This window comes from Oculina patagonica, chromosome 12 (genome assembly GCF_052425735.1).
Source record: "Oculina patagonica isolate OP01 chromosome 12, crgOcupat, whole genome shotgun sequence".
NCBI lineage: Eukaryota > Metazoa > Cnidaria > Anthozoa > Scleractinia > Oculinidae > Oculina > Oculina patagonica.
Window position 1 is genome coordinate 32,978,229 of NC_135769.1, and position 26,522 is coordinate 33,004,750.

The 26,522-nt window shown below is 38.5% G+C and overlaps 5 protein-coding genes across 5 annotated transcripts; 2 read left to right on the forward strand and 3 right to left on the reverse strand.

Moving 5' to 3' along the window:
- Positions 1-2,540: 2,540 nt before the first annotated feature.
- LOC144633582 (adenosine receptor A2b-like) lies at positions 2,541-3,837 on the forward strand. Its single transcript, XM_078492427.1, has one exon. It carries the CDS (start codon positions 2,626-2,628, stop codon positions 3,520-3,522), a length of 897 nt encoding a protein of 298 aa, XP_078348553.1. The 5' UTR covers positions 2,541-2,625; the 3' UTR covers positions 3,523-3,837.
- A 1,597-nt stretch (positions 3,838-5,434) lies between these two features.
- On the reverse strand, positions 5,435-14,232 carry LOC144631653 (uncharacterized). Its single transcript, XM_078490136.1, has 7 exons — positions 13,268-14,232; positions 13,033-13,147; positions 12,742-12,818; positions 10,146-10,237; positions 9,635-9,734; positions 6,480-6,671; positions 5,435-5,833 (listed from the first exon to the last, which is right to left on the reverse strand). Exons 1-7 carry the CDS (start codon positions 13,340-13,342, stop codon positions 5,729-5,731), a joined length of 756 nt encoding a protein of 251 aa, XP_078346262.1. The 5' UTR covers positions 13,343-14,232; the 3' UTR covers positions 5,435-5,728.
- A 156-nt stretch (positions 14,233-14,388) lies between these two features.
- Positions 14,389-26,442, reverse strand: LOC144631642 (alpha-L-fucosidase-like). Its single transcript, XM_078490126.1, has 8 exons — positions 25,381-26,442; positions 21,026-21,132; positions 20,229-20,359; positions 17,632-17,765; positions 17,175-17,272; positions 15,789-15,921; positions 15,399-15,569; positions 14,389-14,888 (listed from the first exon to the last, which is right to left on the reverse strand). Exons 1-8 carry the CDS (start codon positions 25,722-25,724, stop codon positions 14,636-14,638), a joined length of 1,371 nt encoding a protein of 456 aa, XP_078346252.1. The 5' UTR covers positions 25,725-26,442; the 3' UTR covers positions 14,389-14,635.
- Positions 21,478-22,491, forward strand: LOC144632233 (uncharacterized). Its single transcript, XM_078490830.1, has one exon. It carries the CDS (start codon positions 21,583-21,585, stop codon positions 22,489-22,491), a length of 909 nt encoding a protein of 302 aa, XP_078346956.1. The 5' UTR covers positions 21,478-21,582.
- Positions 23,471-25,162, reverse strand: LOC144631646 (uncharacterized). Its single transcript, XM_078490130.1, has 2 exons — positions 24,674-25,162; positions 23,471-24,470 (listed from the first exon to the last, which is right to left on the reverse strand). The coding sequence occupies exons 1-2, from the start codon at positions 25,018-25,020 to the stop codon at positions 23,747-23,749; spliced, it is 1,071 nt and encodes a 356-aa protein (XP_078346256.1). The 5' UTR covers positions 25,021-25,162; the 3' UTR covers positions 23,471-23,746.
- Positions 26,443-26,522: the final 80 nt, after the last annotated feature.

Here is a 26,522-nt window from a genome sequence, read left to right on the forward strand (position 1 = left end):
AATGCCTTTTTAAAAGAAAACAATCAAGGCACTGTGCTTAACAACATTTGACAATATTCTCTTGATAATTGTTTTTACCATTGATGACACGTCACTGCATTCATATGTTGTATCCTTTCACTACAGTCTAAGTAAGCTATTTCTCTTCTTTTGTGAGCTAAGCCAAAAGGAAACTGGGTACTAGAAACATAGTCCACTTTCGTCACGCATTTGTCACGCATTCGTCACGCTTCAACTCCACGTTTAAAAGTCGCTATGCACCTGCCAGGCGCGGTGACCCAACGGTTAGTAGCTCCGAACCGAGCGCTCCAAGTTCGAGCCCTTACCGGGGTCACTGTTGTGTTCTTGGGCAGGACACTTTACTCTCACAGTACCTCTCTCTACCTTGGGTACCGGCGAGTTAATAGAGAGGTTAAGCATGACGTTAACGGCAGACGGCAAACGGCAAAGATAACTTCTGATTTTGAGTTCTTTTCTTCTAATCCGTAAATAAAGCACACAAAAATGGAATAATGTCTCCTAATATTCATTGCAAATACAAATAATTTCACTCCACTGTACACACAACTAAAGAGACACGGCAAAAGTTTCAGTTTTGCCGTTTGCCGTTTGCCGTAAACGTCATGCTTAACCTCTCTAATGATGGGGATAACCCTCTGTTGGACTACCATCGTAATCTACCCATGCCACGGGAACCAAGATAAGCTCCGGGTGTAATTTATGGTCCACTATTTTTGTATGCAGACCTTACTTAATCTTACATAAAAGTAAAGATCAGTAAAAGTGTTATGCTTATTGTTGGTAATTATTAATTATTACTGTGCCTTTAACTGCTTCGTATTCACTTTATTGTTCTAAATTTTAGTCAGATTCACGAGAATCATACATGTCTTGGGTGCTTGAGAATAAAACTAAGCGGGTAATTATTAGTTACTAACATATCCGTACAACTACAACATACCTGCTCGTGCTAGTAATAGCTTTGGCTCCGAGTCTATAGAAGCGTCTCGAACGTCGTATGCACGCAGATGTCCTTGTATGTCTTTTGTACATTTAGCAATGACGACACTATTCGTATTTGCCGGATTGTCCACACTAGGACCACATTCTCCCCCTGCAATCTGTCCATATTCACACGCGGCCATAAGCAAAAGCCGGCACAGTCGTTTCTGTCAAAATGAACTGCACTGGAGTGACAGCAAGTATAATCGGTAGTTGAAAATTTGCTTCGCGGCCGCGCCACTTCCGGGGTGAATTGGAGTTATCCAGTCTAGCTTTGCACATTCACATCACATCTCAGAACACAGCTGACAGCGTCGAGTATTTGAGATGTCAAAGTAAGATCGGGAAAATGCGCTGCTGCACTACCAAGAAAGCCTTAGTGAACTGTACTTCCTGTTGAATTATGCGGTTTTGCCAAGTTAATCGTTAACATGGACGTTACATTGAAACATGATCGCGTGCGACAAGAAGGCGTGAAGAGGCATTTCGCTCCGTATTTTGGTACGAATAATGTGGTTTCTGGACTAGGAAAAATCATAAAGGTAAGAAATATTTCTATATTGCTCAGTGATTTGGTATTTACTTCGTTGTAGATGCCACATTCTCGTTGAAAGCAGATTCGAAAGTATAATTTGGTAATCAACGTACCGGAACCGCTCAAAGCAGAAGATAAGCTCGCATTTCAAAACTCTCGCGAAAGTTTCGAACAAATTCGCCAACATAGCAAATAAGCAATTCCACCGCAAAAAACCAGGTTTCCTTTTATTTAAAAGCATGCAACAAAGTGGAAATTACACGTATTTTAACGAAGAAACGTAACATTTGAAGACCTTCCGTTAGTTGTTGTTATTGACACGGAAGGTCGAAAGGTCACTCATATGACTCGAGTGACCTATTTTCAAAACGCTTTCAAAATTCGTCGTTTCGTTTATCCCAATTTTTTTTTCGTGGAAACTGTAGATGGGAAATTTCTCTTTCTACGGCGTATAGTCTTAAAGGGTAAAGTCGTGTACCAGAGTGATTTTTTGACCCGTGAATTTAGGCAAAATTCGGCTGTTGCTACGACTGTCAAAATGTATAAACTTAAAAATTCCGTTAAAAATTCCAGTTTTTGTTCCACATAATTTGAACACCACTTATAGACAGAGGAAATGAAAGGTTTTAAGTTCCTTGGTAATTTTTTTCTAGGAAGCTTTTAATATATGAATAACAGCTTCCACAAAAGTCGCTATTTTGGCGTTGATTTAGCGTGCCGCCACGGGCAAAATATTATAAATTCTACTAAAAAATCAAAAAAATTCTTAAGGATCCGAAACTTATATTTTTAGAACTAGTTTACTGAGGCCTTTATTCTGGCAAAGTTTGGGAAAATCGGTCTCTGCTATCTTGCATACCTTAGTCGGTCTGTAGAGCAAACCCCTCTTAACACTTTTGTTTGAATTCAGACAGACAGACTACTAAATTTTAATTTTCGGCGATGCATTAAGCACAGATAATTAAAGACAGACGTAAGCGGAAAGTGTTAATTTATTATTTAAGACAGCTTTTGGTAAGCCATCCTGTGCCAAGACAATATTAAGCCTACGGAAAGTTTTCACTGTAGTATTGCTTTCTCTATATAGAATGAATGTAGCTGTCCCGCTCTATTCATCGCTCATCGCTAATTGCGTGTTCAACGCCTTCTCATCCTACACCGCCATCATGTTGAACATTGTCACAATCCACGCGCTTAGGAAAACTTCGTCGTTGCCGAAACATTTAAAGACATTGCTCCTGAGTCTTGCTGTTTCTGATCTTGGTGTTGGTTTACTGGCTCAACCTTTGTACATCGCACTGATGGTCAAGCAGTTACAGCAAAGCGCTGAAGACAGTAGCTTTCGTTCTACGTACACCGCGCTTACCACAATGACAGTTATATTCGGTTATGCTTCATTCTTTATTGTTGTGGCCATAAGTGTAGACAGGTTCTTAGCTATTCATCTTCATCTCAGATATCAGGAACTTGTGACTCACAAGCGTGTTGTTGCTGTGGTGATCTTAATATGGGTTTTAAGTGCAGTTCTTTCGTTACTTGGGCTTTGGATCAGGGATATTACTAAGTTAGATATAGTTATAGCTTTTATTTTGGGACTTTGTTTCATTTTCACAACCGTTTTTTATTGCATAATTTATTTAGTTGTGCGACGCCACACAAACCAAATGCAAGCCCTACAAATACATCAAGAAGCACAGAATGAAGAAATGGAAAATGTTGTAAGGCAGAGAAAATCTGCCGTCAGTACATTCTATGTATATCTCGTGTTTTTGGTTTGTTATTTGCCAGACTATTGCACGTCGGTCGTGCTTCATATTATTTCTGATTCGAGTAGAACTGAATTTACAGATCGTTTGTTTCTGTACACTTTGACGCTGATGTTTCTTAATTCATCTTTAAATCCAGTTATTTACTGTTGGAAGATGAGACACATACGACACGCTATCGTGGACATACTGCGGAATATAATTCCAAGTCAAAACTGAACAAAGCTGTAGTAACAGTAGTGTCGCCCGCTACCAAGGCCTCTCGGAAAGAATCACTTCATTGGTTCTTAAAACAATAGATAACAGGTCATAAAAAACCGCTAGCCCTAGAAAACAGATGAAGTGTTAACAAGAAGAAGTAGTGTCTCAAAAATAAACAAGGCAGTTTGTAAATACATATGCAAGCGTCACCTGTTCGCCATCTTTTCTGAACTAAGAAAATAATTAAAATTTGCATAGTTAAGTAAACGTCATTAAAAAATGATCAAATGCGCTTAAAATTGATAAAAGATAAAAAGTAAAAATGATAACTGACATAGACCAAATTGAAAAACTTAAGAAATAAAAATACGTTAAAACTAGAGAAAAATTGGATGTGACTAATTTGCTTGGACAAACTTTTTCCAAAGATTTGGCGCAGCTGATTTAAAAAGCTCTAGTATAGCTCCCAGAATTGAAATCTAGCATATAAAGGCTTTCACCAGATCTTAGCTTATACTTAGTTGAGCCGGGTTTACACCGTCAATTTTGTATGTGACGAATGTATTTGATTGTGTAGATGACACAACAATTGTTCGTCAGCAGTCCAAAGTTTAGTGCGCTAGTAATGACCCTGAACATCAGACATACGCATAGAGATACGCGCGCACAGTGGTCAGTGGGAGTTTGGAGATTGGGGACCACATATGCTGACGAAATATGTGCCACATTTTATGTAACAACTTTTATTTGCCCCATAAAAGCTAACACACCAGCTTGTTAACAAATATATTTGTCAAATTAAAATTGACAATTTTTTTTCATCTACACGAGCAATTAAAAGTTTCCCATAAAAATTGCCACACAAAATTGCTCGTGATTCCGCAGACATTGCTTCAATTACAATCTTAGGTCTTTTTAATGTATTTTAAGCATATTAAAATGATCTTGACGTTTCACTTATCAGTAACGTTAACTATTGCGACTGATGAACGCAGTCACTCTAAGAAATGGTGAGTGCGAAATTCCTTGTGGACGTTAAGGAAGGGGGCAGGCGGGGGGTGGAGGTGCGAGGGGTCTGACCTAAACCTCCAAACTTGTCGACGCCCCCTTACATGAACCTCTTTGTTAGTTTTGTCTTTCTTGTATGTAGAAAAATGTTAATCACTAAGACGGTTACTTTAAAAGATTCGCGCGCGAAGAGAAAGAAGGATAAATGGTAATCACATTGCGTTTTGCTCACATTAGTGACGACTACTTCACAGCTCATAAAATTGCTGACAGCGAGGGAGTCAGTCACTTGTTTCGTTGTTGGTAATCTTCTTGAACAAGTATCAAACCTCTCCAAGAGTCATTTAGTAAATGCAGTTGCCGTGCGTTATTCTACCAGTAAGCCTCGACACAGCTAGTGCTAAAACACTTCGTTTTCCACACTCCCCCTTCCCATCCCTGTACAACGTCGGTAAAACACTTTGAACTTGCCATTTTCTAACATTGACAGAGAAAAAGGGTGTGTCGGTGAGGGTTTGGCAGATCCTGAGTAGGAGTTACATTGTATCAGAATATCTTCTTAATAATTCATCAAGTTAAAACAAAGAAAATCATGGCCGTGAAGGAGGTTTGGCGACCCCGACCCCCATTTCCCCGCTTATTGCGAAGTTTTTGTTTCGATTGAGAAGATAATAATAATTATGAAACACTCAAACAGTGTTTCGTCGGCTATCCAAACACCTCGAATTTTTCAAAAACACTCCGCTGCATGTCGTATTTTTAACTCTCTTCCCAGTGTTTGGATATCCCAGGCCGGCCTTCCCGATGAAACACTGCCTCTCGTGTTTGATATATTACTTCAAGTTTTTACACGTGTTTCAAAAAAATTGACGAGGCTTGTAGGACAAACTGCGCATTATTAAAAACAAAACTTCAAGAAGTATTTCCCTTGATGCCAGTCTTTATTTGATTTCCCACAAGGCTAGCAGCCTTTCCATAGTCGTGCAGTGCATTTAGAAATTGAAAAATAAAATAAAAATAAATGTTGCATGAAAGGAGGTATTTTACAATGTACAGTACCGTGTTATTATAAATAACTAAACTTAAAGCAAAAACTTTGTTCTCGTTTTACGAAGGTACAGTACCAGCTGTTAAGACCAATATAAAAACTATTTAATTCTAAAGTTTCACATAAAATGTTTCTAGACAGACCTTTAAATAAAAATAATCTTTACTTTTAGCTATAGAACATTTCCTTTAATTGTTTCATAGTATCTTCTGGCGAGGTTACTTTATGGCCTGTGGTCCGCTCGTCCATGTAGATTTCAAAGTCATTTCCTCCCTGAAGTAAGTAGAAAGAGAGAACAGTTTTATTACAAAACGCGCGCACTTGACTTTCTCGCACACTAATTGTGATTAAATATCAAATTATGAAATGAATTTGTAGGACGAAAGTTATGCATATAAATTCTGGACTCAAAGGGATGCAGGCGATATTAGTAATTAAGGTTTTTAAAAGCTTATGGCGATGTGTTCTGTATCATTGCCATCCAGTGACATTTTTAATAACGTTTGACATCTTCAACTGATGACTTCAAATAGCTTACATTCAATTTGGTCAATTAACTACCTTAATCCCATCCAGATTTGCATGGTAGTTTGACTGAAAATAGCATAAACCAGGTCAAAAGTAAGCCTGTTGCATTCCCACATTGAACAAAGTGTAATAACGAATGTAAAAGAAAAAACTCTGAGTTCCCAACAGGAGTCAAATTCATGACTTTTGGTACACTAGTCTGATGCTGGGCACACTGAGCTACAGGGAGACTCATCATTACTAGGTTCATAAGAAAACGAAATAAGATGGACAGTTGGGGCTGGTCCCGAAAGGTGTCCGTCTTAGAGAGAGAGAGTTGACTGTAAATGATAGTTTTATTTATTACGTATCAATGACTCAGTGACTTTATTAGATAAGAGGTTAGAGGTACCTGATAGCATTTATCACCAAAGAAATGGATTTCCTTGTACCCATCGTTTTCAACATGTCTCAGGCAATACGTTTTGTCCCAGCCTTTTGGGAAGACGTCAAAACTTATTTGACCACCTATGCTTAGCTGTAGTCCATAATCAGCAAATTTTTCTCTCAAAATTGACACAAACTTGTCTCTAACTTTGTGAACCTGTGGAAAAACACACCACAAGGCAATTAATATAAAAATAATTAATACTCTTCAAAATGAGCTACTCTCTTTTTGTGGGCTCAAGTCTTTCTCCCCCCCAAGAAATACATGTACAGATTTCACCTGAAAACCCCCTACTGACACATACTGGGCTTGAAAACTACTTGAATTCCAGCTTGACATTATTTCAGACAAGCAGTACTTAAGCACTTAAATTTTGTTTTCCTTGGGCAGTTGTACATTTGTATGCTTGTCTTAGCTTTCTCTTTTTACAATTTAGCTGGCAAGTAATTTGCCTGGGTCCTTGCCCATCAGACACCAATGCAGTGTCTCTGAATAGCTGCTGCTTGTGTTTTAATTTTTGCACAGAAGTAACAACCACCCAGTGACACTGCATGGATCTCTGCAGAGTACACTTTACAGATGTATATCTCCTTTTTAAGTGATGACTTGTAAGTGATAATGTCATCGCTTTATGTCATCGAACGACCGGTTCTTTTTGTCTGTTTAGCACCGACGAACAAAAATCCCGGGGGGTTACTCCCCAAAATTTTTTACGGGGAGCGGAGTTTCGTAGCTATGCTTGATCATGCTTAATCAGGATTCTGGGGGAAAATCGACCCTGTTCCAGATAGAAAGGCTGAATTCTATACCCCGTTCCAGAGTCAGGGAGGCAAAAAAGCATACACTGTTGAGCGGCACATACCTCTATAGCCCATAGATGGAAGTACCCCCCCCCCGGACAGAAATCATTTTAACTAAACAAGAAATCGCCGCGTAGAACACAAAAGAACAATATTCCCGTGCAGGTAGAAACGAACACTACAGTGTATAACCGAAAGGGACTAATTATATTTGATTAGTTCAAGTAGATTTAGAAGACAAGAAATGTCTAAATTCTTTTGACAAACAGGACCACAAAGGGCCGCCGAGACCAAGATACCGTTTGACCTTTAATAAGCTTGCTCGCGTGTATCGTATGTTGTTTATCGGATGTAACACGACAATATAACGTAACCTTTCTCCAGGCAACAAAGGGAAATGTAAAAATAAAAGTAAAATAAAATAAAATATTACTGTTGTTCAATTGTGCAATTAATCTACGTCCGTTCTCTGTTGTTTGTTCCAAAACATTTATCGTGTGTAAATATTTAAAGCGCGATCGACAGGAATTAATGTCACGTGGGTTACGTTTATTAGTGAAAATATACTATACTATTAGTGACAGGTCAAACACGACTCCCGTCGGTCGCTAAAAGTTAGCCTTCAGTCTGTTAACGGAGGATTTCACTCGCTCTCTGGAGCCGCTACAGCATTGATATTTATGCCATTGTGTCTGCTAGCACTCTGGCATATTTCGTTAGATTTATCAGCTCTTGTTTGTTGAAAGATTCTTAATTGCCTTCAAAAGAATGTTGTAGTCTATAATGTTTATCAGATCAGTGGGTCTCTAACCGTCATCTTGTTTGAAGTGGCGGTTAGCTTGCAGGATAACGTTTCGTTATTCCACGGTTGCGAGGGTCTAAGATCCAAGTATTTTTATGGCTACTACAGTCTCTAGGCATTGAGAGCGATGGTTTCTTTGAGTTAATGTTTAGCTCCCCTTAGTTTGAGTGGTTGTGATTTGAGTTCTTGTATGGGGTTAACTTTACCTCCATTATTTTTTAACTGTCTTGTTGCGTTACTTGCATCCAACAAATAAATTCTATGGCAGTTTGATTACTGCATTTGAAGTTTCTAGGATGCTGCAACTATGTCTCCTGGCAAATGTTTTATCTTAAGCAAGACTCGAGTTTCGGTCCTTCAGTGGACCTCATCGGTTGCTCCTATGTTTTAACAAGTCATCGGTTGCTCCTATGTTTTAACAAGTCATCGGTTGCTCCTATGTTTTAACAAGTCATTGGTTGCTCCTATGTTTTAACAAGTCATCGGTTGCTCCTATGTTTTAACAATTCATCGGTTGCTCCTATGTTTTAACAAGTCATCGGTTGCTCCTATGTTTTAACAAGTCATTGGTTGCTCCTATGTTTTAACAAGTCATTGGTTGCTCCTATGTTTTAACAAGTCATTGGTTGCTCCTATGTTTTAACAAGTCATTGGTTGCTCCTATGTTTTAAAAAGTCATTGGTTGCTCCTATGTTTTAAAAAGTCATTGGTTGCTCCTATGTTTAAACAAGTCATTGGTTGCTCCTATGTTTTAACAAGTCATTGGTTGCTCCTATGTTTTAACAAGTCATTGGTTGCTCCTATGTTTAAAAAGTCTCATCGAATGATTTGGAATCATTCTATTTGCCGTTTTTGTACTTGACTGCAGGCTCGAAAATTCTGCTTTCTAAATCCCATTTTCAAACGTCATCGCTTCTGCACTCATTGCGTGCTGTTTATTTCTTTTCTTGCTTTAAAAACTGTATGTGTATGATATGTTTTTTGGGTCATCAAGTACGAAAGTGGTGCAAAGAGAGACATTTGTCCGCTTAGGCCAAGAAATATTGAACTCTTTCAGCCCCAAGCGGAAATTATAATGGTTTTCTTTTGTTTTGAGAATTTGGTAGAACATGTACATCAAGACAAGATGGTTAAAAGGTCTTGTGGTCTTAATTGTATGGCTAGATGCAAAGAATGGCTGGGGGCAAGAGACTCAATCACAGTAGCCAAAATGGTGTTCCCTAATAGTGCAAAAACGTTTCCACAACAACAGAATACAAATTTTAGGAACACCAATATGGCTGCAGTTTTGTAATGTCAAAATGTGTTGTACCAGAAAATATCCATTCCCCTCCCACGGAAAGGTTTTTGGTTTGAATCCCTCCCACCCCTCTGAAAATAGTTTAGCTCCATACTTTCCTTTAAATATTTTGGCTTTTGAGACCCCCCACCCCCTCAGAATTTCCAATGATCTTCCGTGGGGTGGGTATGGATTTTTTTCTGGAACTGCACAATAACTGATAGTTCCCTTTACACACTTTGTCATACTCAAAGAATGCAATCCTCTCCTCTTGTGTGCAGTTTCGTCCAATAGGTGAAACATTTAACATGCCATTTCTGAACTCAATAAAGGTTCCTCTGAAGGATAATAAAACAGACTGAAATTAGACTGTTGGTTAGCCACAAGTTAATGAAATGCAAACACACAAAAAAGCATAGAATGTAATGGAACCAAAAAACACCTTTGGTGTTTTTCATAATAAATAATTATAATGGGTGGTCAGCTCTTTAAGATATAACATGTGCTGTGATTGTCTTACTGTCAGGGCCATATTTTCCTGTAATGTCCAGTGTGGCATAGAATCACATAGTAAACTTCTTACATTCGATAACTCCCACAAGCTTGGGTGCATATCACCATTGATCTTTTTTGTACAGACAGGGCAACACGAGGTCCATACCAGAAAGACCCCAAGCAATATTCAAAATTGTGTCTCAAATAAACTGCACAAGTACATGTCCCATATGTGTATAATTTATTAAGTATACCTCTTCACAGGAATGTCCAAGTCGGCAATATATTTCAAGCAAAAGTTGATGAAAGTCTTGAGCTTTTCTTCACCAACAAAGGATTTGATGCTCTTTGAACAAATAACAAAACATATTAACTCAATATTACTGCATAATTATTTAAATGTATATTTATACAAAATTGGTTGGAGAAATCAGAAGGGGGAAGGAAGTAAACTTGCACTTGTTCAACTGAGTGATGCAAATCTGTGGGAAATGACTTGTGGTTTGAGTTGTTGAGAGGTATGAGAAATTAGGGTCCACTGTACATTCTAGACATCTGGCATAGACCCAAGTACAGGTAACACACTCTACCTCCCCCTCCCCCACCCTCCCTCAAAAGACAAACACACTTCTCCATAAGTATAGTAAGATTAATTTTAACCTGAGTAATGATCCCAGACACATATACTGTGTACAGTTACAGTTATCAGGATAGCATTTTTTCTGAACTTGCTCGCCTTCATACATTGTATAAAGAGGCTATGAAGTTAGATCGTGGACAAAATGTTCGACTTGTCGTTTCGTTATTGCGTTTCGTCATTTCGGCACGCCGATACTTCTATTCGAGTCGTCGTTTTCTGAGTTCGACTCGTCGAAATGCAAGTTCGTTTCGGCGTTTTACGGGGTCGACTCGTCGTCTCCTGAGTTCGACTTGTCGTCTTGTCTGTTCGACTCGTCGGCTGACCTATTCGACTCGTCGTTTTTGCATAGTTGGTCGTTATACCGTTTCGTCGTTTCGTTATGTCGTTTCGTCTCGTCGACTTTGGCAGGATATAATTCGTTACAAAATATATGAAGTATTACTTGATTCTATGCGCCAATACATGAAGTCGGAACGCGGGAACGGCGGAACGAGAATCGGCGTATCGATTTTTTTAAATAACTAAGTTAATTTATTGTTATGAACAAAATTAAATTAATAAATTTTCACTTTGCAGACCTGCAGACAGCAGTACCTGGAACCAATTTTTTTTTCTTCGCAATATCGGTATATCTGGTATATGGCTTATTTGATCTCTAGACTTACGTAAAACGGGGTAAAACTAGGCAAAGAAACAAAGAAGCAAACCAACAGCCCAACAGGGCTTAACTTCGGCCATCGGACAAGAAACGTCTCTTTCCATGTGGTATCAGTAAGAGCGCGTAAATGACGTAAATCAGTGCATAAAAGTTAAGACCAGTTTTGGCAGGAAAGTACCAAGTTTTCAAAAAGATCCATTTAAACCAGGTATTTCTTTTTCTCTATCTGCATGACTTTTATAACCCTTTGTCTCGTCTGACACTGACAGCACAAGGATAGGACTGGTTTTCGTCTGATCGCTAAAGTTAAGCCCTGTTGGGTGACCAACTGAAAATACCCCTTGTTGTGGGCTTTTCGTTTTCTTTCTATCTTTCTTTTTCTTACAAAATCAGTAACTTCTCAGGCCCTTCTACTTTTTCCAACGGCTTCGTTGACTTGCTTCGGTTTTGTATGTTTCATTGTCTCGATTGAGGCGTGAAAGTTTGAAGGGCACTATAAAGTCGCGCTTCTTGAAATTCTCACTCGAAATAAACTTGAATTCCTGGCTCTAGATCGACCTCAAAGGATTAAAAAGATGTGGGTGCCCATTATTTTGTGGGATACTATTTACTGTTGGTTTGCTTCTTTGTTTCTTTGCCTAGTTTTACCCCGTTTTACGTAAGTCTAGAGATCAAATAAGCCATATACCAGATATACCGATATTGCGAAGAAAAAAAAATTGGTTCCAGGTACTGCTGTCTGCAGGTCTGCAAAGTGAAAATTTATTAATTTAATTTTGTTCATAACAATAAATTAATTTAGTTATTTAAAAAAATCGTTACGCCGATTATCGTTCCGCCGTTCCGCATTCCGACTGCATGTATTGGCGCATAGAATCAAGTAATACTTCATATATTTTGTAACGAAATTATATCCTGCCAAAGTCGACGAGTCGAAACAACGAAACGACATAACGAAACAACGAAACGGCATAACGACCAACTATGCAAAAACGACGAGTCGAATAGGTCAGCCGACGAGTTGAACAGACAAGATGATGAGTCGAACTCAGGAGACGACGAGCCGACCCCGAAAAACGCCGAAACGAACGTGCATTTCGACGAGTCGAACCCAGAAAACGACGACTCGAATAGAAGTATCAGCGTGCCGAAATGACGAAACGCAATAACGAAACGACGAGTCAAACATTTTGTCCACAATCTAACTTCATTAGAGGCCCATAAGCCGATATTTTCTTCCCATTTAAATTGATATACTTTTCCAAGCCAAAAAAGGAATAAACTGTATGCATATGAAGGAGACTACCGTATATGCTTCTAATACCTTATTCTAAACCAAAAATTACATTATTGATGTCTGACAACCATTCACTTCTTCCACATACTTCTACTGTCCAGTATCATACAGCTCAGGGAGTACCTCCCCTCACCCCCCCCCCCCCCCCCGACATCCCCTTCCTTAGGATTAGACAAGTAAAGGCAGTTAGGGGTGAGTATAGTGGCCACAATCGTTTCATATATCAATTAAAAAAATAGCTTTGGACAAACAAACCTGTGTAGCTATTAGCTCCCCATTCTTGTAAGCTACAAGGCCATTCTCAGGAAAAACATAATCATATAGGCTAGTCACTGAGAAATGACAAGAAAAACGTGTTAGACGATTAGAAGACCTTTGACTATAAATCAGAGTTTTCACTGTTAAAACAAGCCATAAAACTTGTATATTAACAGCTTCTTTTAATAGTAAACTAACATAACACAAATTCATCTGACTTCACAAGAATTTTCATCACAATTCGGTAAGCTGTCTTATTACCGCAAATTTCTCAAAACACAAACCTACCATCTTCGCCTCCCATCTGTTCTTGAAGTTTTGGAAAATCTGAACCTCCAACTAAACCGACTGCAACCTTCTTTCGAAGTTCCTTCATGAAATTTTTCATTTCTGGAGTGACAACCTACGATGGAGGTCGAGTTGCATCATTTATCGAATGAGCTTTAGATAATATTTAAAGACGTAACCACGCAAATTAACCTCCCATTCTCACAAATAGTACAGGCCTTCGAGCTACGCTTACCAATCTGGCGGGAGTAACAGTGCCATCAACATCAAATAAGCACAAAATATCCTTGCAGTTATTTACGGCTGCCATCTTTTCTTTATGTGATACTGTTCAAAGTTCGGGAAGAATTTGACCGAGAGCGCTTGGTGACACGTCACCTCACACACCTCCAAAATCAACCAATCAGCGTGTAGCATTCTTCTCACGAGGCTAAAATTTACCACGGTGATTTCTTTTGCTTTGAGTTGGCGTTGGTTACGAAAATTTTCATTTGTAGTAGCCCTGATGAAGAAATTTTCAGTTATCTGTAATGTATGTACGTATGAGTAGATCTACTACCAGGGGAGTGGGATGGGAGCGATGCCACTGAAGTGGTACGAGAATGTGCGTGACTTTATTTCTAAATCAGTCACGCAATCAATATCGAAGGTCACGCGAGAAAGCCAAAATCTGAAACCAGACACGTTTGCCATTTCAGTGATTGACAACCGAGTTTGTAGACTGTACGAGATATCATTTATGAGAACGAGGAAAAAAAAGGCAAGATTGCCATGCTTTCCCTAGTTATTGGTTTACCATTTGAACACACTAGGAATAACAATCAATGATAGTTAATAAAGGAAAAAAGTTGCGAGTTTGATTGCTATCGATTGCCGATAGAAATAGGTAGGCATAGATTGGTATTGATTTATACCATTTATATATATATTTTTTTTTGCCTTTTTAGAGATTATACTGTAAAATACTTTTTTGTATTAAAAGTTTTACAAGTATCCACAAAACACTAGGAGAAAACAACTGAGATTTATAGGATATGGAAAACTACTGAATAACAGCACCCTATACCAAAAGATGGTAGCAATCTGGAGGGCTGCATTTCCGTGTATTTATTGAGGTGATCAGGATTGCAAATCTGTGCAATGTTGTCACAAAAGAAATATAGTCAATAGCGTGGTAGTGACTGGATAGGTTGCCGATCCTTTATAACCCCCCCCCCCCAAAAAAAAAAAAACAACAACAACAACAACAAATAAACAACAAGTGGAACGTAATGGACACTCCGCCAGGTGGAAGCTATCATAAAATAATTACCGACACACAATAATATTTTTAAACAAGTTTTTATTGTTCTATAAACTTTTTTTTTTTTCGTGCACATTCTTATTATACAAGCTATTTAAAAAAACTCTCACAGAGAAATACGAAAAGTTAAAAATACAATTCTTGAGAATTTTATGCTCTAAAAATTAACAGAAAATAATATAAAATTACAGCGCTTAATTATACTGCATACTTGTGATTGTCTGTGACTTCCAGCTCAAAAATTGTGACAAAAAATTGCAAAATTCACTTAATTAAAATTGAACATTCTTCTTATTGTTGTTACTTCACATTAGTCATTCTAAACACCCATGCCCACTGACATGGCAGATCAGACACAGACAAGGGTGGAATCGTTATAATGATCCCTTTGTCAGCAGACATCTGCTTCCAAGGAAACTTAACATCTGGAAGGCCAAGGAGAGTGATAGTGGTCGCCTCTGTTGGGATTGGTACACCAAGACTTAGTGTGTCTGCTTTTGGCCAATCTAACACAATTGCATAGGTTAGCCCTGTTTTGTTATTGCTGGTATACCTGTAGAAAAAGAAATCAATGTAAAGGTAGCCTGTCTACATGTAAGTGCCTTTTCTGATCAGCCTGAACTGCTGCCTGTATGGCCCACTTTAAAATCGTTACTTTATGTGAGCAAGACATGCAGCACATGGGGACTACCCATATGGGAAAATGTATTAATTAAGTAAGCTATATACTGTCAATAAGGGCTCCCTTATATTCCATACAGGCAGTTCACTTAGTAACAGAGAAAACACAGAATTGAATAATCTTTATCCATGTCTATAACATGGAATCTTTCATAATTATGGACACTTAGCGCTTGTCAAACCTAAATAAGTGAAGCCGATGACTTTCTTTATTCTCACCACTTATTAGCCTGCGAAAACAGCCGCCTCTCAACACAACAAGTGGATCGGAGCATGAGAGGCGGCTGTTTTCGCAGGCTAACCACTTATCAGCTTGAAAACATATCAGTATTGTAGGAGAAAACAGATTTTGAACACTGTTGGAAATAACAGTGTTTCTTACCATATGTGAGGGGTTGTGGTATCATTCTGAGCCCGCCAAGGCTTGGTTCCATAAATGCCTTCCCCATTAACCCTTAGCCAGTCTCCCATTTGCTCAAGCCGTTCCTGGAAAATGGGGTCAATCCTGCCATCAGCTGTTGGGCCTACATTCATAAGCATGTTTCCTCCACAACTAATAAAAGAAAAAGAAAACTACTATTAGAGTTAGTGATCACAGCATCTCAATCACAATCTGAATGTAGGACAGACAGATGGCCATACCGGGCAGGATGACAGGCAGATGGGCAGACAGATGAAATAGAATGAATGAAAGAGAAATGGAAGGAACATGGAAGGGAGGGTAGTCAGGCAGGGGGGAGGCAGTAAGCAAGGAAAGTCACTCTTATCTCACCTTACAGTTGAAGCAAGAATAGACGTCAAATCATCCATAGTGAGGAAATCTGCCATAGTTGTGTTTCTGCGATAGCCCCAGGACTTTTTATCAACTGTCATAGCATCTTCCCATTTGTGATTCTGCAGAACACCTGATAAAGAAAGACATCAAACAGTAGTGTCAATTTATATAATTACATTACATTTTTTTTACTGCCCTGTTACTGAGTGGTAAAAGTAGCATATTAAAGTATACTCTTTGTTTGTGCATTTGAAAAAACCTTATAATAGTTATTTAATTTAAGTCATATACATGTACCAGAAGATATAGATTACTTCATAGAAAGTGCGACGTACGAAATTTTATTCATGAGTTGCATAACTTTGGAAAACGAACGAGTGAGTAAAGCGAACGAGTAAGTTTTCAAACGTTTTGCAACGAGTGAATAAAATCCGTACAAAGCACTTTCTATGCTGTTATTTGTTTATTATATATAACGAGAATTCAACCATTGGAAACATCACGCAATTTTTCTAGTTCATAACCGTTGAAACATTACAGTTTAATCACCCAGCAGCGCAAGGATCGAAAAAATAAGCTGCAAAATGAACGTCGCTTTCCAAGCGAATTCGTTATGAATCATAACAAAAATTACTGGAGACAAATTCTCCTAGACAAACACTTTATTTAATAAATAAAATATGCAACATTTTAAAACTAGCAAAACTTTTCGCATCGCATCGCATCGAAGAAACGTCGCCACAAGTGAATGAACTACTGGCAGCGTATCAGCAGGCAAATTTTGAACAACTTGTGATAACACAAGAAGTCAGTTAATTAAACAATAATGACGACGTAAATCCACATTTAAAACTGCGATTTACTTTACCAAGGCGTTCCCAAGAGTGCTTGAATATTCCTAGAAAGTCTGCTGATGCTTTGTAAGTTCCGAAGAAAGTCTTGTCTTCGCTTTCTCTTATCGACACTTGTTTGTCTTCATTCCGCCTTTGAAGAATGATTTTTGTCATTACTGAATGCTAAAGGTTTTGCTGAGCATGTTTCTGTCGGCTTGCCATTCCACAAAGTCATTTAAATAAAGTGAGAGTTTTGCAAAGAAACACAAATTGTAGCAATGTTTTCAAAGCATAAATTGCCGTCGAGAGCAAACTTGCGCTCGCTGTTTGCTCAACCTCATTGGAACCCATTTGAGTTCTCGCACTCTGATTGGATGAGTCGTTCTGCACTAGATGCTGATTGGTAATTTTTTTCACATGTGAAGAAAGCTATATGCGAAGCTGATTGGACGTATCGCTTTTCTCACATGTGAAATATAGCAAATATAGAAATCTATTTGCAAGGTTTATTCCCCAAAATTCTCACTGTATATATAATAAATATCTTTACCTGGGTTATATCTGTCAGCACAAGTATATACACCACCATGATGACACATGTCTCCAGCACCCCAGCGGTCATTCACAACTACAGTATCCTTGACTGGACTGGAAGACAAATCATATAAGGCCCTTAGTATAGACCAGTGGCTAGTTGTACATTGTATGTCATTTCACACTGTCTTCGAGTTGTGAAAGTCAGTTTTCACTAATTGAACTATTTGAGGCACACTTGTAAAACACTAGGCATGTTCTCCTACTAATGAACTCAAATGTTACATGCATTTCATTGATGAGTTTAAAAGAAGCCTGGACAATTTAGATAATAATTCACAGACCATTAGACTTTCTGCAGTGAGTTTTTCTTAAACAAAAGAGTTCAGCCAATGAGATAAGACTACTTACATTCCTTTTTTGGGTTATTTTTCTAAATGCCATGCAACAAATGACAACTTTCCCCGGAATACCTCTCATTGTACAGCCAGGCCAGAAATTCTTTGCTTTTCCAGTATTTATCAGGAGCCTCCCAGTCTCCATCTGACCAAACATACGCAGGCTTGTAAGAGTTTATAATATCATACAACTGAGGCAGCATAATTTCCTATAAAACAAAACAAGGGTACTAAACTTTGTGAAACTATCTTTTTTGAAGGTTCATGACATGATCCCCTTATCAAAACTACACATGTGCACACATGTGTTACACATGTATTACACATGTGAAAACTTGGTGTTATTCACCCAGACCAATGTAACACATGTGTCACACATGTGAGCAGGATTTTGCTGATTGTTTGGTGCTTACTTACACATATGTACATATGTGTACTGAACATGTGTAATACATGTGTAAAATATTACACATGTGTCACACATGTGTATTTTTTTACATTGAATGCAACTTAACATCGCACATGTGTTACACATGTGGAGAAATATTACACAATTCGTATTTAAACATTACATATGTGTTACACATGTGTATGGTAGCACACAAAATGCAACTTAAGCGGGAAAGTCGAAAGACTTATATATAAGCTTATATATAGCGGCGCTAAAATTATAACAGTAGCATGAACATTGTATATACTTCATATACAAACAGCCAAGCAGTCAAAGGAGCCAAGAACAAAAAATGAGCATGATCATTCCATAAAGAAAGCATTGCTTTACGAGATATTATCAGAAACAAATTTCAGACCTGACCATTTTGCGTTCCTGCTGCACCGGCCTTCACTGAATTAATGCCATCATGAGTGCACTGAGTTTATAAGGCTTTCCACCCTTAAAATTCTTCAAAACCATATGGCAGATAGACTAAGCACCTTATTTGTGTTTCATTTTCAACATTTATTCTTCATAAAGCTTGAGAATTTCACGAGAATGAGATCGTGTGAAACAATGAAATCGTCTTTCCCGTCTGCTTGCGATCGCCATGTTTATTGAGACTGCAGTACAAGGCTCCAGCGGATATCCCTGGTTTAACCAATCACGGAACGTAACTTATCCCACGTGACTATATCGTTATTCATTCTCCATTTTGGCGCGGTCGTTTTGAAATCGTTCGTGCTAGTGGTCAGTATTGTTGTGTTTTTTGTGTTTCCTTTGCAATAATCAAAGGAAACAGATCGCACGGTGTTAAAATCTGCTTATAGTGTTTTAAAGCTTGTGATTCTTGGAGCGGATCAAAGGTTTTGTTTACAGTATGAGGTGATTTATCAAATGGCAGACGTTTAACATTTAGTGCTTTGGTGAGTACAACTGAGCTTATGTTGAATGGAATATCTTCTTTTTCCTTTTAAAACTTCAACAAATCATTTCCAGGTAGTATATATTTGTAGAAAACAGTTTTAACATATTTACTGTAAAAGGTTAATTTTGAATAAAACATCATTTCAAATATAATTGCCAGCCTTGTGACTTTGTCGATTAAGTACTGTATCACATGCATGCAAGTTAACATGTGTATACATGAAAGTACACACAGTACACATGTGTATCACATGAGAGTACACATGTGTAACACATGAAAGTACACATGTCTGACACATGAAATTACACATGTGTGACACATGTGTTACACCATGATTTAGTGGGCAAATTTTATAGTGTGTTTCACATGTGCTACACATAGTGTAACACATGTGTTACACATGTGTCACACATGTGTCACACATGTGTAAAACATCTGCAGTCCCATGAAATTCACATGTGTATTACACACAATTTACACATGTGCAGTTTTGGTAAGGGGAAACTGTCAATCTGAACTGAAACCAGTTATTATCATAAAATGAACATCAACTGAGTATCACACTACCGACAACTTGTACTGTGTAGTTTTATATACCGGTAGTCTGCAATTTAAGTTGTTAGTACTGTTGCCACTCAAGATGACAAAAGGTAAGTAAAGTTGATTTTAACATTCAAAGAAAATGTTTTTCTTCATCAATCTGTAAGTGGCCATATGATGTGCTGGTTGGAAATCTTACATTTGCTATACACATGAACATGCCAATGTGCAGTTCAATTTTACCTTTGGTACAATTTGCTCTCTCCTCCGCAGAGGTCTCTTTCGTGTTTCGGGCTATATGGAGAGGAACGGGGAGAGCTGAAAAGTAAGCGAGCGGAGTCTGGAGAGAATCGAAATGAAAGCGCGCGGGGCACACTGCGCTCCCCCTATTTTTCATTTTTTGTGTTTTCGCCTTCCTCTCCTCGTGTTTTTTCGCCTCCCCCCACGAAAGAGGCCTCTGCGGAGGAGAGAGTACAATTTGTATTTTCCTTTGTTTTATATTCATTATCATACACCAGAACAAAGGGTGATACCAAATTATACCAAGAGTAAAATATAATCACAACACCAACACCACCCCCAAAGATTTTAAACTGCATGGTGAAATTCAAATCAAAGAGTCCTTCATATCATGTCAGAGATGATTTAGGAAAAATAATTATGTTACGTTTTGAATTTATTTTTCTCAAATCTGAAGAGGAGTTTCATTTAAAATCTGAAAGCAACTACTGTATGTCTTTGTTTATTAAGGATTGTTTTGGCACAACTCACATCAACATATTCCTGTGTTGCAAATTTACTCTTTTTGTCCTTAACATAGAGAGGGTGAAACCACTCATACAGAGAATAGTACAAGCCAAATGTGATGTTAGTACGCTTCCTGATAGATGACGCAAGGTCACCTGTGAAAACAACGACAAGAGTCAATTAAAATTACAGAAGGATAATTAATAGAATTGAAATTTGTTCATTTGGACTCGCCTGCACAGTCTGTTTACCCCCCCCCCCCCTCCCACCTCCTCCCTAAACATACATGTATTGTATTTAGAAAATGTATATAATATAGCAATAATGTTGTTATCGAAAAAAGAAAAAAGATATAAATGGAAATTAATTAGCATAGTTTCATAACTAATATTTTTACAGAAACTCATCAGTTTTTATCTGCACACTTTGTGACCAGTCTTTTTTATTCCGAAACAAGATAAGCTTAATAAAATTGATTAAATCGTATTTTGAGGCATGTTAAGGCCATCTATGTGAACAAATTTTATGCATGCACTTAATTAATTCCTATTTGACTTTTTCCTTTTTTCCTTTTTCTATGACAACCTTATTGCAATTAGGTGTATGTTGTGGTTCAATTTTATGCTTGGTTCAAATTTTCTTTTCCTTTGTTTTTGGGTATGGTAATGTATGATAATGAGTTTAAAAAAAAGGAAAATAAAATTTGAACCAAGCATAAAATTGAAAAACAACATAAAAAATTATATACATGTATATAAAATTTTGAAATTATTTTGAAAGACATTTTAAAATATCCTCCTTTAAACTCATAGCTTGCTTACCAACAAGATCCCTGTGAGGGCCATTTTCAACAGAGTTCCAGTTCCAAGAAACGTTTGATCGCCAGTTTGTAAATCCTTCGTGGTGCTTACTAGTTAAAACAACATACCTGTGCATATGAAACACAAACAAGGATAAACACTGTAAATATTATATTATTACATATTAAAAAGATCAGAGGTACAGTAACAAGGTGTCAATGTGGAAGAGGTGTTATGTAGGAAGAGGTTTTTTCCAGAGGGGTGGTGGGGAATAGCACATTTGCACGATGTCGTCATTTGACTACAAATACCAGAATTCATTTCGCCTTTCCTTTGTTATTCAAATTTTGAATTCCCAGTGGGGTTTGAAAAACAATTGCTCTAATTAGAATGACAAAAAGACAAAGCGGAGGATTCTGGTAGTTGTAGTCAAGTGACGCCATCATGCAAATTGCCTATTGTTGAAGTTAGGGCCTCTTCATATGAGCCCGGTTGACCGGGCTGGCCCAGTTTCCGAGATCTCGCCTCACTCCTATTTCCCTTGTAAAAATCTCGGCGTTTTCATATGAGAAGGTGGGATGGCCCGGTTGCCGATATCTCGCTTTTTCCAACCGGGATCTCGGCAGACGGGCCGGAAATTTTTTCCATATGAACGCTTTATCCCGGTTACCGCGGCGAATTTCGTTCATTTACGCATGCCTTGCATAAAGGTCGCTGACGGAGCGCGGCTTCAGACAACGTGGTCAAACATGGCGGCAAATCTTGCAATGGAAGATACTTCTGCTCCCTTGCCTCCGAAGCGGTTCCGATGGAGCACAGAAATGATCAGCCAGTTGATCTTCTGTTTAACCGAATACAAGTCGAACATGGAATATAGAAGCCTCGATTTCGACGCTGATAAACAAATTCAATACCAGGAATTGCGAGTGGCTATGGCGAAACTGTACGCGGACAATGTGTCTTTCTTCGGTCCTGTGGCTGCTTCGCAGTTACCGGATGATTTTGACACTTTTTCAGTGCCCGAAAAGGCCGCCGCGAAGAGTCGTGTTAAAGAATCGAAGGAGATGATTACTAGAGGACAAAAGAGAGTAATGGAGAAAGTCAAAGAAATGAGACAAGGGTTCTCAAAAGCGGTTGTTTCTGGCAGCCGAAGTGGAAGCGGAAAGATTGTTTACGAATTTTACGACAAGTTGATTACTCTTTGGGGTGGTTCGGCCGGTACTGAGCCACTTTCTTATGGCGTAGAAGGAGATACCTTTGAGGAAGACGTTGAAGCTCATAGAAACGATGGTCTGGAAGATGACAGCAGTTTGGATTTGGAAGCAGCAGTTCCCTCGCCTAGCTCAAGTGAGATAAGTGAGGTCAGTTCTAGAGTTGATGAGGGCAATGAAAATGATCATGGTGCACCTACTGGTAGTAGGAAACGCAAAGCTAACTGTGTAGCAAATTTTGGGCAAAAAATAAATAATAAATTAAAAGCAGGGTGAATTAATGGCGGGGATGTGACATTTTTGCCTACCAAGGAAGCGGCGTTGAGGGTTCGGTAATATTTGGAAGCCACTCCAAGTGATTTTGCCAAATCCCCCTTCCCCATGCACTAATAGATGAAAGCACCCTAAGTGAGAGATTACATGGAAAGCTATGTTGAGTTTCATTTTTCTTCTATCTTTCACATGTTTGTGAATATTAAATTTGAACTGTTTGAACCTAAAGTTCACCCTAGGTCCTACATTGTCTTTACAAACAGCTGTACTTACCTAGTACATTTTGGTGAGATTAAGTGCTGTTTGAAACATGTTGAGTATCATGATGTTGGCATTTGTTTATAATATTAAATTATGTACCCTAGATACAATTGAAGGACATGGAAGTAACTTGTTTTTTTCTGCAGGGCTTGTCCTTAAGGCATAACTAACTCTTGGTGACTTTCTGTTCTATTACTTTTGGTTGCAAATTAGCAGCCAGGAAAATGAAAGAGGGTGCTCGGGTTTTACATTGAACTGTTACAAGTCAAATGGCATACGTACATACATGTAAGAACAAAGATCAACGAAAACTGGAGAGAAGAATAAGATAGTGTCTCTCCTGGTTCATTCAGATTGCTCTCTTCTCTGGCACCTGACTGTGTACAGTTTATTGCAGAAACCCAGGGCCTTAAGTTAATAGGTTAGTTATGATGCTTTTATTTACGTAACTTTATGTTCAAAACCAATTTTAAATTCAAAGTGCAAATTTAAGGACACCTACAGTGCCTCTTTCTGTATTCACTGTAAGGTAGATCCATTATGATCAAGCAGTTTTTAGCTGGTGTTGTTAAGACCCTCCTAGCTTATCACACATTTGCATATGTAAAATCTACCTTTGTGTTAAGAATGTTCAGTTTCTGTTGTAAAACATAGGGTTAACAATGTTAAGCTTGAAAAGCTACTATAATTCAGCAAAACAATAAAATGAATGAGTTGTGGTTGGGGTCCTGAGTTAAAGATTCTTCAGTATTAATTCTGTGAGGGTTGTCCTAACAACACTCCCCTCTCCTACATTACAAGAGTAGATTGGGTCAGGAACATTTTGAAACTGCACCTCATTTTCCTTCATGTGTTCAATTTGACATTCAACCAAATCGTCATCAATGTACGCATTGTTTTTCTCACAGTAATTGTGTAACACAAAACATGCATAGATAATTGTTGGTACTGACTCAAGTTTCATGTCCATTTTTGTTGTAAGTATGGCCCATCTTGCTTAGAGTCGGCCAAAGGCACATTCAATTGGGTTTCTAGCAGATCGTAACATGTTGTTGAAAATTACTTGTTCATTGCTAGAACAGGTTTCAAACTCTTTCATGCAAAATGGCAGCAATGGATATGCTGGATCACCAATGAGGTAATTAGGTATCTTGACCCCACCTGGAACAGGAGTTTGAAATGTGGTTGGCAATTTGTTGTCCCTTAATTTGGCATTGATGGAAGAATTGGCAAAGACTTTTGCATCGTGTACACTTCCTGGCCAGCGACATTCAACATCCATAAACATGCCTTTGTAGTCGCACACAGCCTGTACACTCAATGAATAGAATTGTTTGTAACAGAAGAAATCTTGTGAGTTCTCTGATGGGCATTTTATGGGAATGTGTGTCCCATCAATGCAACCGAAGGCTTGTGTCATACCAAATTTTGCCTCAAATTCTGCCACCTTCTCCCTCATGCCTTCTTGATCTTTGGGTAGATGTAAATATTTTGGGCCAAGAAAATTTGATATGGCCTGACAAACCTCAGTTACAACATTTGATGCTGTATTGAGTGCGATTCCAAAGCTATTGGCTGTCATTCTCAGGGAGCCAGTGTCTTTCAAAAAATAGAGTGCTATTGCTACCTTTTTTTCAGCACTCAGTGCCCTGTGGTTGGGTGACTTTGGGTTGGGTGAAATGTAGGGTCCCAGCTCTGCCACTAGCTTCACAAAAGAGTCCCTTAAAAAAATACAAATATATCACTTTATTTAAGTGTCGATGTATTTAGCATTGCTGTGCTAATAATTTATTGTGGACAGTGTAAATAGAGAACAAATATTATAAATCGAACAGAAATTGTTAAAAATCCAAGCTGCGTGGAGGAGTTGAATTCGTGACCACCGAACACAAATCCATCTTATGGCAGGGAGGATTTGACAAACCTTGTCATCCTGAAGTTCTCATTCCAACATTCATCTGGTGCAACTCCTGTCCAAATGTTTTCCCACCACAAGTCAGTTCGACCAGGCTTATGCCAACACCTTCGCTTACTTCGGTTCAAGCATCTTTGCTTTATTCGCTTCAAACTTCGTAGAGAATAGTTTCGCTTCCGCAATAATGCGGCCCGAATAGCATCATTTTGCCGTGTCTGGTGTATTTTCCACATCATTAATACTCCATTTAGCTGCAGCAATACAGCTACAAGAGTTGACAAAGCCAAGATGGGCACGAAAGTTATGAGTTTGCGTTTCGCCGCCATGTTTGTTTTGTTTCTTGAATTTCGCGCCATAACTCGTCCCCAGGATCTTAGCGCCTTTTCTCACCTTGGTTACCGGGATAAAATTTCTCATATGAACCCAAGACAACATTCGTCTCGGTAATCGAGCCAGCCCGGTCAACCGGGCTCATATGAAAAGGGCCTTAGTCTCGTGACTTTCAGCTGCCACCAAAATTTCTCTTTTCTCTCTACCGGTAATCTGACCGGTAATTTTGTTTACCTTCGTGGTTCTATAATATTATCTTACATCATTTTACCTTACCTTACATTTCTCTAACTTAAACTAACAAAGAAATAAACTTACAGTGAATAGATTTTATCAAAACAGCGCAACCGCGACCTAAAAAAAATCGATCAGTTACATAAGCTTACCTTGCTCCAGAGCGCGCCAACAGATCTGCCCAATGATCAGGATCAAAAAATTCTGCCTTGAACATCGGTGCAAAATCAGCATAAGAGAATCCCGGACGATAGTTATTTTTCATGAACTCGACGCATCTTGGATCATTTTGTCCTTTCCAATGCCACCAAAACCACTCTGAGTTAAAACTCGGAACTGAATAAACTCCCCAGTGCATGAAAATTCCGAACTTCGCCTCGTCATACCACGAAGGAAGCGGTCTCGCATCAAGTGACTCCCAGGTAGGCTCATATTTGGCTTGTACATCAAAAAACTGGCTTATAAACAACAGAAAAACAGTAACATGCGAAAACATTTTTGCAAACGGCGATTATAAAGTTAGTTCGAGGAGCACAAACTCGAACAGTCTCTCGAACAAATTTTGACAGTAGTGAGCCAAACAAAAGATCACCAACCCTTACATATAAGCCAGCATGAATTATCTCACAAAAATAACCAGAGGCGCCGTCCCAGTCTCCTTCGCTGCCTTTGGTATGAGGTCGTCAATCGTCACGCAACGCTTCTTGCCCACATAAAAAAGGTAGATATCAGAGCATATGTAGAGCATATAGCTTTTGCCTATTTATTTTTTTAGGTCTGAAATGGGACCCGGGGAACAATTAGGTATAATATTTTGGAAGAAACTATTTCTTATGATTGCCCGAAGCGGTTCCTGTTTATTCTGAATATGGTATTGATTTTGGGTCAGGTCTGAAATTGGATTGGGGAATCACATATTTTGTTTGGAAATAGGCTAGGAGACAGGTTTTTAGAAGTGCACCACACATCCTAACTAAACACATATTTTTGGGTAGTATCCCACAGGATATCAGAACTGCGTGCTGGCAAGCGACCACGTTGTATCCCTGACATGGAAATATAAATTTCAAAACAAAATTAAAGTTCTTATGATCTTATGATCTTTCTTTTCAACTATATTCTCAGTTTTATTGAGGTTTTCATACAAAAACAGTATACTGGGTGGTCTGGGTGAGACAGACCAAGGCAAAATTTTAGACATTAGATTAGGGCAGGAGGTCAACCTCGTTCCCAGGACTTTTCCCTTTCAAATTACCAAGGGAAAAAACCCTGGGAATGAGGCTGGCAGGAGGTT

Bases quoted from the DNA above. Each gene is read 5' to 3' on its own strand.
- LOC144631642 (XM_078490126.1), bottom strand. From the start codon at position 25,724: ATGTTTTCGCATGTTACTGTTTTTCTGTTGTTTATAAGCCAGTTTTTT. The intron at 21,133-25,380 runs GTAAGCTTATGT...TCATATGCACAG, and splicing joins TTGGCGCGCTCTGGAGCAAG to GTATGTTGTTTTAACTAGTA. The intron at 15,922-17,174 runs GTAAAGATATTT...TTTCTTTATCAG, and splicing joins TGCTGACAGATATAACCCAG to GTGTTCTGCAGAATCACAAA.
- LOC144632233 (XM_078490830.1), top strand. From the start codon at position 21,583: ATGGCCCGGTTGCCGATATCTCGCTTTTTCCAACCGGGATCTCGGCAG.
- LOC144631646 (XM_078490130.1), bottom strand. From the start codon at position 25,020: ATGGCGCGAAATTCAAGAAACAAAACAAACATGGCGGCGAAACGCAAA. The intron at 24,471-24,673 runs GTTTGTCAAATC...TATTTTTTTAAG, and splicing joins GAGAACTTCAGGATGACAAG to GGACTCTTTTGTGAAGCTAG.
- LOC144631653 (XM_078490136.1), bottom strand. From the start codon at position 13,342: ATGGCAGCCGTAAATAACTGCAAGGATATTTTGTGCTTATTTGATGTT. The intron at 13,148-13,267 runs GTAAGCGTAGCT...CCTCCATCGTAG, and splicing joins CTGTTACTCCCGCCAGATTG to GTTGTCACTCCAGAAATGAA. The intron at 9,735-10,145 runs GTATACTTAATA...ATTATCCTTCAG, and splicing joins TTGGACATTCCTGTGAAGAG to AGGAACCTTTATTGAGTTCA.
- LOC144633582 (XM_078492427.1), top strand. From the start codon at position 2,626: ATGAATGTAGCTGTCCCGCTCTATTCATCGCTCATCGCTAATTGCGTG.